This window comes from Hipposideros armiger, unplaced genomic scaffold (genome assembly GCF_001890085.2).
Source record: "Hipposideros armiger isolate ML-2016 unplaced genomic scaffold, ASM189008v1 scaffold_94, whole genome shotgun sequence".
NCBI lineage: Eukaryota > Metazoa > Chordata > Mammalia > Chiroptera > Hipposideridae > Hipposideros > Hipposideros armiger.
The window spans coordinates 778,674-790,145 of NW_017731444.1; the positions used below are offsets into that span (position 1 = coordinate 778,674).

Sequence of the window (11,472 nt, forward strand, 5' to 3'; positions counted from 1 at the left end):
TCTCTTCCATTAGCCAAGATAGCCATCTATCTGTAGTATCTCCTAAGGAACTGGCCATCCTCACCACATACCTCAACAACTTGTAAACACTCTCCAGGTGCAGGCAGAGACAAGGCCTTAGGAGCAGAAACAGGTTAAGCATTAACTGAGCCAGTCTGTAAGGCTCTGAATTACCTGTAACCATGGCTCCCCACAGTCCTGCCCAGGGGGAGAGGCAGGTGGGAAGAACAGAGTCCAGTGTAGTGCTCTCTGAGGGCACTGGCTTTATTTGGAACAGAGCATAGGGAAGTTGAAGCCTAAGGGTGCTGTTGAAAAAAATGGAGATTTTAGTGGTGAGCAATTAAGAGGAAGCTGGCAGGTCCATGATAGCAACAAGCGAAATGGCAGATCAGCTAGGAGTTTAACGGAGAGAACCAGGGAAAGAGATGGCTGAGAAGAACCTTCCTGTGGTCTCAGATACTGGCCTCAAAACTATACCCTGCAAAAAAGGGCCTGACTTTAATTGGATCAGACTGTGGAGCCATTTCTATCCCAAGACATTGTTGAAAACAGTAGAGTGATCAGCTAGCGATTGGTGGAGGCTAACAGCTGGGTGTGATACCAATAAAAGCAGACCAGCCAGAACCTTAATGGGGGATCTTCACGGAGAGATACCAAGAGAGCCCTGTTAAAAAGGCTGACGTTTTTGGAGGGGGAAGGTCAGAGTGACTGAGCATGTTCAAGGTTGCCCCTGCTGATAAGCCGTATTCAGGGGCAGTAACCTGTATTGAACTGGTCCAGACGAGTCACAAAACATGAACAAGAGACCACAGCAACAGCCTGGGGAGGGGGCAGGGTTGGTATGCAGAGCTGCTACAGTCTTTTACCTAAAATGTTTAGCCTTCAACAAAAAATTACATAGGTAGATAGATAGGGAGAGAGAGGCAGGGAGAGAAAGATAAAGAAAGGATATATGACTATGAGAATGAGAGAAAACTTGAAATTTTCCTGGTATGTAAAATGCAAATAACTTTTCAGTTCTAAGTGTTAAATTATAATCTCACTGGATTGTAAATTCATCCTTTCTTTGTTGGTTATGAGTTGTTGGATGATACACTGTGGACACAAATTCCCCTTTAAATGGGACTTCTCCTGCCCATCCTCAACTCTTCCGTCTCAGAATTCGTCCATTACAAAGCCTCAGGGTCACTTTCCTGAGCACGGCTTGAGGTTTTCAAATTGATTCACAAATCATTTCTCCAGTGAAATCGTAAGTGTCAAGGGCCAGGAGTGTGTTGTATGTATCAGTTATGCTCCCTCAAATTTTAACACCAAGCCATAGTAATGCCCAGAAGAATGTGATGTTGAGAACTGGATATTCTGAAAAGAACTAGACCAACTTCTTGCATATCGGACTCTCCAGGGCGACCAGATATGCACCTCACATTGGGAAAATTGATGGTGACTTGCTGTCTATTAACTGGTTGCTTGTTTATAGGTCCCAGTTACATTCAGGGATGTGGCTGTGGTCTTCACAGAGGCAGAATGGAAAAGATTGAGCTCTGAGCAGAGGCACCTATACAAAGAAGTGATGCTGGAGAATTACAGGAATCTGCTGTCACTGGGTGAGGCTGTGTTCCTTCCTTCATTAATTCAGTACAGATGTATTTACCACATACTAGTATGTGCCAGAAAATGTTATAAACACTTAGAACCCATGAGCAAATGAAACAGTAATCCCTACCCATGAGGGCTTACTTTTTCTAGTATATGGAGACAGACAACAAACAAAAAAAGTTGCATATACAGGGATATCGTGATGCAATGAGGTATGTTAGAAGGTGATTAGCACTACCTAGAAAAATGTAATAAAAAAAAGTGGAGCAGGATAAAGGAGTATTGAGTGTGAGTAGGTGGCTGGCTGAATTTTGAAATTGGGTGTTTGAAATCAATGAGGAGGTAACATTTGACCAGAGACAAATGTGGTGAGGGAGTTAGAGCTCTGGGTACCTAGGGTAAGAGCATTTCAGATGGAGGGGCTCGCTGGTGCTAAGACCTTCAGGAAGGGATGTGCCTGCTAGGTATAAGGAACTGCAAGGAGGCCAGTGATACTGGAAGCACAGTTTGCAAGGGGGAGAGTAGTGAGAAATGCCTTCTGCGGCAGAAGTTAAAATTAAATGTCAAAGTTTGTATGGGTTTCATAAGCCATATTTTTTCTTTTTCATTTATTTAAAAATGTACATTGATTCTGTAAATCTAGGTTGATAAATACTTTTGATTGCAGCACTCTGATTTAGGGATTGGCCACTTTTTTTTGTAAAGGGCCTGATAGTGACTATTTTAGGTTTTGTAGGCCATCTAGCCTCTGTAATCACTCTGAACTCTGTCCTTGTAGTGCTAAAGTAGCCACAGACAATATGTAAAGGAGTGAGTATGGCTGTGTTCCCATCAACTTTATTTGTGGACACTGAATTTTGAATTTCATATAGTTTTTCTGTATCATGAAATATTATTCTTTTGACTTATTGCCATCTCTTTAAAAATGTACAAACCATTCCTAGCTAGTAGACCGCACAGAAATAGAAGGCCACATGTAGCTCGTAGGCTGTAGTTTTCCCACCCTTTGTTCTAGATCAGTGCCGTCCAGTAGAAATAAAATGTGAATCATGTTGGTAATTTCAAATTTCCTAGTAACCACATTAAAAAAAAGTAGAAATAAATGAGCAAAATTAATTTTAATAATATGTATTATTTAATCCAATATATCAAAATATTATTTCAACATGTAATCAAGAAAAAATTAATTAGACATTTAACCTTTTTTTGTACCAAGTGTTCAAAATCTTGTGTGTATTTTACCCTTACAGCCAATCTTAGTTCAGAGTAGCTACATTTCAAGTGCTCAATAAACAGGTATGGCTAGCGGCTACCATACTGGATAATGCAGTTCTAGCTATTCCTATATTTCTAGATACTATATAAAGAAGAGTCACATTTTTGGAGACAGGAGCTAGTTTCAATCAGGAGTTTCTTCAGGAGTTTCTTCAAATGGCATGGCTGTTTCCCTGATACCAATTAATCCGAGTTTCTTTGTTTCATTTTCACCTTATTTAATGTGTTTTGATCTGATTCCATCTAGTTTGAGCTCCATCTAGTTAAGTGTAGATTCATCCATTTCAGTCTGGTTCTGTGTTTTGATTTGGCCTTAGCTAGTCAACCTAACTAGATTTTATTTTTATTTTTATTTCCCTCCAGTCATGTTATTCTCTTTCTCTATGTTAATACATTGGATTGGTTCAGAGGAAAAGGTTAAAATGACATGGTTCAAATTAGTCTCGATAGGGGCTGGCCGAGTGGCTCAGTTGGTTAAGAGCCCGCTCAAGAGTGCAAGCTCTGAGCAACAGTGGTTCGATTCCCGGCCCGAGCTGAGCTGCCACTGAGCTGCCAACAGGTGGCAGGATGGCTCAGTTAAAAAAAAAAATTAGTCTTGATAGGGAAAGCCTGGATCTCTTACATTTCTTGAAACTGTTTCCTTTGTCTTGCTCGACACCACAATATTCGGCACTCCTTCAGCCTCTCATGTCTCTCTTCTCAGCTTTTCTCTTTTCTTTAGACTGTAGAGATCCATAGGACTAGTGTCACATACTCCTTTTTTTCTGGGCCTTTGTTCACACCCTTAAACAATTTGTGAACTTCAATGATTTTGCCCATCACTTATTATGATGAACCCATTTTCTCTGTCACTGTCTCACCTGTGCTTTATCCTTATATTTCTATGTAATTACAAGATAGCACAAGTTTATTTTCAAACTTATCAAAAATTGAGGTCATACTATTTTCCCTCCTAAACCAGTCTCTTTTTCTCTCCTTCTTCACATATTCATGTTACAATGTCTCTTCTTTAAGGGGACTGTTAGAAATAAATGGGCCATTTTCCCCTGAAATAATCTTTAAAGGTTTCATAGAGGAGATGTTTCAGGTAGCATAGGCTAGGTAATGCCGTGATAACAAACAACCCCAAACTTTGGTGGCTTATAATAGCAAACATTACTTTTTCTACTTTTATTACTTGTCTACTAGTAATACTAGTTCAGGCCGGGTTCAGCTGTTTTGGTTCTGGAATTCTGGGAAAAGGACTGGCCTCTGTCTGGGTCATGGGATTCTTAAAGAAGAGGGGCAAAGAACAATGAAGGAACCACACTGTGGCTTTTAAAACCTGTTTGAAATTGGCACTAACTTTTCACCAACCTTCATTGGCCAAAGCAAATCCCATAGCCAGGTCTGATGTCACTGTGAGGGGATTGGTTGGGGCACAAGATGCCAGAATCCTGAGTCGTGGACCATGTCTTTCTTGTTCATTGCTGAATCCACCATACTTAGTAGAGAACTTAGTGCTTAGAAATTTATAATACTAAGTGTTTACGATGAGCAGCCTGAAATTCAGATTTATTCCATACACGATCTCTTTAACCACTGTTTCACATATTGTCTACTACATTTGGAAGCCCTATAGACTAAGTGACTTTTTATGTGTATCAGTCTTTTTTTTTAATAAGAAAAGTCATGAAGGAGATTTTTGTATAGGTCATAGAGACTATTACCTCCAAGTAGAACAGTGTTGTGGACAGTATATATCAATATCAATGTGAGTGTCGATGGCTTAGATGATTTACTAGAAAGGAAAGGCAGACTGTATTAAAGCTGTTTACAAAGCAGAATGCTTACTCGAAAGGCTCCTAGGCTGTTTGACGTGTAGAAAATGTTTTTTTGGTGTGGATTTACTGGATTGCAATAGAAAATGGAATGTGTAGAAATGGAATGTAAAGGAATTACTGGTGAGAAACAAATCATGTTGAACGTAATTTATCAATAACAGATGTGGCAGGAAGACACTCTGTCCTAAGACAAGGCGGAACAGCCTAGCAGCCCTGCTTAGGGCTTCTCTAACTGAACACTCTCTCTCTCCAGCAGAATCAAAGCCAGAAACAGACCCCTGTTCCTCCTGCCTCCTGGCCCACTGTCAGCCACTCCTCAGCCAACATGTGCTTCAGATCTCCTCAGGCTTCTGTGACTTCCATCCAAGGGATTCTGGCCCAGGGCATCAGAAACAGGAGTTTTCTGCTCAAAGCTGCTGGAGTGAAAACACAGAAGGTCAAGAGAGAGAAGGTGACTGCAGACCCTGGTGTGTGAGGACAGAGGAGAGAGAGACCTCAAGTGCATTCCCCAGTCCACCCCGAGGACAGTCAGCAAGTCCTACAGAAGGTGGCATGGTGGTAGATATAGAGCCCAATTCAGCTCAAATGGTAAACCCTGTGCAAACAGACAAAGGAGTGAAGGAATTAGGAACCCCAAGATTTGGAGCAGTCAGCTGTAGCTGGCATGAACTAGACTGTAGCCTGAAATCAAACTGTATTACAAACCAGGTGACCGTCTCAGGAGAGAAGCCCTATGTTTGCAGGGAGTGTGGGCGAGGCTTTAAAGATAAGTCAAACCTCATCAGACACCATCGGACGCACTCAATGGAGAAGGCTTATGTGTGCAGTGAGTGTGGCCGAGGCTTCAGCCTGATGGCAATCCTTATTAATCACCAGAGGACACACTCAGGAGAGAAGCCGTATGTGTGTGAGGAGTGTGGGCGAGGCTTTAGCCAGAAGTCCAACCTCAACAGACACGCGTGAACACATTCAGAAGAGAAGCCTTATTTGTGCAGGGAGTGTGGGCAGAGCTTCAGAAATAACTCAGTCCTCATTAGACATCAGTGGACTCACTCTGGGGAGAAGCCCTGTGTTTGTCGGGAGTGTGGGCAAGGCTTCAGCGAGAAGTCATCCTTCATCAGACACCAGAGGACACACTCAGGGGAGAAGTATGTTTGCAGGGAGTGTGGGCGAAGCTTTAGCTACAAGTCAAATCTCATCAGACACCGGAAGTCACATTCGGACGAGAAGCCTTATATATGCAGGGAGTGTGGGCGAGGCTTTTTTGATAAGTCGACCCTCATCAGACACGAGAGGACACACTCGGGGGGAAAGCATGTTTGAAGGGAGTGTGGGCGAGGCTTTAGCGACAAGTCAAATGTTATCAGACCCCAGAGGACACACGGAGAGGAGAAGCCTTGTGTATGCAGAGAGTGTGGGCAAGACTTGAGCAATCAGTTAAACCTCATCTCACACCCGAGAGACATCTGGGGAGTCGTCCCTCCGTGTGTGTGGAGTGTGAGCGAAGCTTCAGAGATGTGTCAACTCTAACCAGGCACCGAAGGCACATTCAGGAGAGGAGCCTTACGCGTGTGGGTAACTCTAGCCATAAGTCAACCTTCGTTGCACCAGGAGGATGCACTTCGGTGGGAAGTATTATGTGTGCAGGGACTGTGGGTGAGTTAGCAATAAGTCAACATTTACTGGACATCCAATGGCCAATTTGAGGGAAGTTGTCATGTGTTCGGGAGTGCTGGTGACCCTTAACAAAGGAACAAACAGGTAGGAACAAGATGGCACACTCAGGGAGTGTGTTTGCAGGGAGCGTGGGCAAGGCTCTTGTGATTGGTCAGCCTCTTTCTCATGATGTAGGGAGAATCCTTACGTGGGGATGTGTGGAGCTCTGCCCAGACAACCTTACCAGGGCCAACACTCCAGCAGCTCTGAGAACTGCTGCTGATGGCTGCAGAGATGAATTCTTCTGTAGGACCTGCTCTCAGCCCCAGGGAACTGCACCTTCCTAAGGGGTGGCTCCTGGCCAATGACGGATTGATATGGAGGATAAAACCCCATCCCTGACTCAGCTGGGTCCAAAGGGTCATCCCAGATCTGAAGGTGCCCATCAGACAGAAGGTCCTTCTCTCAGGTGTAAACGCATTGCAAGTCAGTTCCTTCCTCTGCCCAGTCCAGCCCTCAGTCCCCAAAAGACCACTCGATTCTCCATCTCATTGTCTCTCCGGGGAATTCACTCTAAGACAGCATAAGTGTACAAGGAGTGTGGGCATGGCTTTAGCCATAAGTCACCCCTCACAAACCCCAGTATATATGGAATAGAAGCTCTGTGTGTGTGGGCAGAATGGACAAGGACTTAGGAAAAGCGCACTTCAGGGTATATCAGAGAATAGCTATTTTGGGAGAAGCTTTACATGGGCAGGGAGAGAGACTGTGAGATAGTTTAGCAATAAGTTATACCTCATCCTGCACCAGAGGACACTCAGAGAGAAGACCTGGCTGGGCAGGGTTTGTGGGTGGAACTTTGTCCTGATGTCCCTCCTCAACAGACTATGAGGACAGTGTTGCCACCACAAACCACTACCTCAGTCACCTCTGAGGGGTTTTCAGAAGTCTTGACCCTCCCTACCCCACCTCATTTTCTGTATGTGAGTGAAGATGGCACTAACAACTAGATAGACACCCCCCCACACACTTTTTATAATCAAATGGAATAAAAATGTAGGTTTTATTTAAGTAATCTAAGAATGATCAACTTGTTTTATTTTCATATACCAGTTCTTTTCCATGTTTTCTTGTCCTTTTGTTCTAGTAAAATCTTTAATAGGCTCAAGCTGTGTACCTTAGTCTCTTGTCTGTCTGGGAAGGAATTCACATTCTCAGCCCAGACTTCCTGGATGATTCCAGCCCTTGAGAAAAAATGAGTCCCAAATCAATCGAATAGGTTTATTGGGGAACCTGAATTTTTGCGTGGGGCGGAGGATCTGGGTTCTGGAGACATGCCAGCTGAGGGGAGGGAACGTCCCAGGTCTCCAGGAGCTGGGTTGCCTCTTCTAACTGGCCACTCCCTCTGGCTTCTGTGAAAGCTCCCTTCCCTGGGTTTGTTTTCTTCTAATCTCTATTCAGGTCTCTGCTGAATCCTTTTCTCCCCATCAAAGCATTGCTTTTCCTTAATGGTCTGTTCATGTCCTGCAGTTCCCGGGACCCTTTAAGCACGCTCCCTCTGCAGCCTTCTAGATTCCAGGCTCAGGTCCTATCACCAGGCCCAACTATTCTCCAATCATGAATCAGTGCTTTGGGCCTCTTAGCTACTCAGAGGTCTACAGAGCCCTAAACGCAGCTCCAAAGCCATGTCCCCTGAGCCCTCCAATTCCAGGATCCGGTCCTGCTAATGACATCCCACATCATCCCTCTAAACTGGTCCAAGACAGCCTGGCCATACCTCAGCCATTGTTTTTCAGCCCAAGGACCCAGCCCTTTGGCCACACCCTTTCTTAGTCCTCCTCTCTCAGAGCCCAAATTGCCCAATTTGACAACTCCACAGGCCCTGGCACTGACTTCTATGTCCTGGGCCAATAACTATTCACTGGAGAGGGTCTGCCTAGGCTCTAGCAAATTTGTTTGCCCAGTTAGAGTTTGCCAGGTCCACAAAATGGACATCAGGCTTTGAAAATCAGAAAAAAGCACAGAGGTGTTTTCACACCCCACCAGAGGCGACAGTAAAAGAGAGTCTGAAGGAGTCACTGCTCCAAAGCCTCTCTACTCACTCCCTCAGCCATGCAGTCAGCTCCCCAGTGGGCCCCCGGGCAGCTCTGGTGAGGAAAAGGTGTCAGCACCCGGAGTGTGGGCCCCCCACTTTGACACATTTCCCATCATGTTCCTTTGCCAGAACTACCCCTATAACATCAACACTTCACTTCTGGTCAGAGCTGGAAGCCACAGAGGGAAAAGTGTATGTGGGTATGTCACCTCTAGAGTTTGAAGATTGATATGATAGGCCCTCTGCATTCCAGGTGACCCCAAGGCCCTTCCCCATGTCCTGCTATTGGGAGAGAAAAATGCAAACAAGAAAACCAGCACCTTACTTAAAAAACAACAAAAAATAACACAGGTATACCCCATTCGTTCGTTTTAATCTAGAAGTCATTTTGGAGAATAGCCAAACTCTCAACTGTCCTTTAATGAAAGAGAAGTGTGGGATGGGTTGAAACATGACATTCTAGAATCCTAAAAAAAATGAAATAAGATTCCTAGAGTTCCATCCACCAGTGTTCTGAAGAGGATAAAAGCCTTCCTTCTCTGAGTGTTGGGGCAATAGTCCAGGATTGGAAACCCTCACAAAGCCAGATTATACCACAGGGACAGGCTTTGCCCTCATCTGCTGCTGATGGAGACCACAAGCGTGGGTCCCAGCTTACCCGGCTCACCGGGCTTGGAGGCGCAGTTGGCCCTGCAGAATCCTCAGGGCTGTTGGTCATCAGTGCCCCTCTGCTGACTTCCCACTTCCTCTGGGACCTAGGTTATTTTTTGGTGGGGAGGAAGAGGACTTAGTTTTATGAATTTTAATGCTATTTACGATAGTTTTTGTCTGAGCTCTCTCTCTGTTCCAGTAACCTAGAGTAAAAATAGGACCTGTGCCTTCCTCTGTGTCTAGTTCACACTGCCACTGGAAGAGGCTTACTTGTCTTTTGAGAGAGGGGCCCAACCTGTAAAAATCTTAGTGTAAATGAATTTTACAATATTAGAAATGTGTCTGACTAATAAAATTGCGAAAATATTTCAGATCAGATTTTCTGCTGAATATATTGGCACAGGAATTGTTTGGGGGGTTGAAGATCTGGAAGAGATTTTGCAGGGAAACTGAGAGAAAATTTAAAGTAAGGCATGAGGAACAGCACTGACACCAGGATAAATTTGGGAAGTCAGTGCTGCCATTGCCCAGACAAAATTTCCAAGACAATGGTAGCGACAGTAGTGTAGACAGAAAGAAAAGATAGACTTTGTATTCAAAGTCCTTGGGGATCAACTGGATGAAGAAGATAGGGGAAAATTTAAAACGACTCCCACAAACACAGCTTTCCAACAGTAGAAACAATTGCAAAACATAAAAAGTTCTCATCACTCCAAGAATACAAGCAGAAAGGCAACATCTTCTTATCTGTGTTTATCAAACAATAGTTCGTTCTCGGGCGGTCAAGTGGCTCAGTTGGTTAAGAGCACAAGCTCTGAGCAACAGGGTTGCCGATTCGATTCCCACAAGGGCCAGTGAGCTGTGCCCAAGCTGAGCTGCCACTAAGTTGCCAACAGGTGGCAGGATGGCTCAGCTGGTGAGAGCATGTGCTCCTAACAAGGTTTGCGGTTCGACTCCCCCATGGGATGGAGTATGCCCTCTTGCAACCAAGATTGAACATGGCACCTTGAGCTGAGTGGCCACGAGCTGCCAATGGGCAGCTGGATGGCGACTGGACTTGGAGCTGAGCTAGCTGCGCCCTCCGCAACTAAAATTGAAGGACAACAACTTGGCTGTTCCCCTTCCCCACTTCCCCAGTAAAGTCTTAAAAAAAAAAAAAAAGAAAGAAAGAATAGTTCCTTCTCTAGCAGGTGGGTTGAACTGGCTATCTTCTTTCCCATATCCGAGTCCTGCATTGTGCAGACCTATGTGGTAGAATATGTTTGTGTGTATGTGGAATGGTGCCACTTATCAATATTGTCTCAGCTCCAAATTCACCTTTTGTTGCCTGATCTGTGAAAGTGGATCTGGGCCCTTTAAATACTTTTCCTGGAGCCACATGGCAGGAGGAAGGGGTCCTCTTTCCTGGTTCAGGTGGCTCTTTCGCCAGGCTCCGGAGAGTCCCCCCTTTTCCTGCACTCCTCGGCCAGTGCAGTCTCTCCATGCTAGATGCCTGCAGGACAGAGCTTCCTCCATTGATTGGCCACCCTGTTTTCTCCAGGTCTCCTCTTAGGCAGTAGTGGCTTTGTATGGAGCCCAAACAGCACAGGCCTGTGCCCAGCCTACATTGCTGCTCCTTCACCCCCTCTTCAGCCCCCCAGGGAACACACCCTGGGGCCCCACTGGACTGGCTTTCTGGTAAGTAGATCACTTGACTTGCATCCCATGGAGAGGCCCAGAGACTGCCCAGCCTGGTTGCTGCTCCCCAGATCCTCTCCTCGGCTCCACGTGCATGCGCACCAGGGTCCCAACAGCTACCCGTAGCTGCACCAGCCTAAGCTGTGCACAGAAGTATACGAGGTTCTTACAGCTTTTCAGCCTCCATTTCCAGCAGTGCCTATAGCAGTGCCCTGACCTCTGCTTGTCTGCCCATCAGTCTCAGCTCCTTGTGCCTCACAAGTTTGTTTTCTGAGGCCCTTCAGATGCAGACACTGTGTGGTCCAGGCTTTGTGTCAACATCAACACCCTTGCTCTCTGCACACCCAACTTGATTTGTGCATCTTCCTACCAGCTTTGGCTTGCCTGTGTTCCAGAGGGCTATTCTTGCTTGCCTGGTGATTGTAGACCAGCTCTGGCCTGGGCAAAGCACCCCGTATCCCAACTTTTCCATCACTTCCAATGAGGGCTGTACCCTAGGCTTGGAGAGGGAAACTTCCGCCAGGGTTTATCCTTTCTTAGTATACTCTCCCTCAGTTAAGGGTTTTCTTTCAATATGTACAGTTACTCTCCTATCATTGCATAATAATTCTTTTTTTTTTTTTTTTTTTAGCTGAGCCATCCTGCTACCTGTTGGCAGCTCAGCAGCTGCTCAGCTTGGGCTGGACTCGAACCGCTGTT

General features: G+C 45.2%; 1 protein-coding gene across 1 annotated transcript in view; it reads left to right on the top strand.

The window, feature by feature from the left end:
* Positions 1 to 7,425, top strand: part of ZNF343 (zinc finger protein 343) — a 23,492-nt gene extending 16,067 nt beyond the window's left edge. Inside the window, 4 exon segments of the mRNA XM_019645654.1 lie at positions 1,478 to 1,604; positions 4,951 to 6,153; positions 6,156 to 6,236; positions 6,239 to 7,425. Coding sequence (XP_019501199.1) covers positions 1,478 to 1,604; positions 4,951 to 6,153; positions 6,156 to 6,236; positions 6,239 to 6,273 — 1,446 coding nt within the window. The 3' untranslated portion in view covers positions 6,274 to 7,425.
* Positions 7,426 to 11,472: the final 4,047 nt, after the last annotated feature.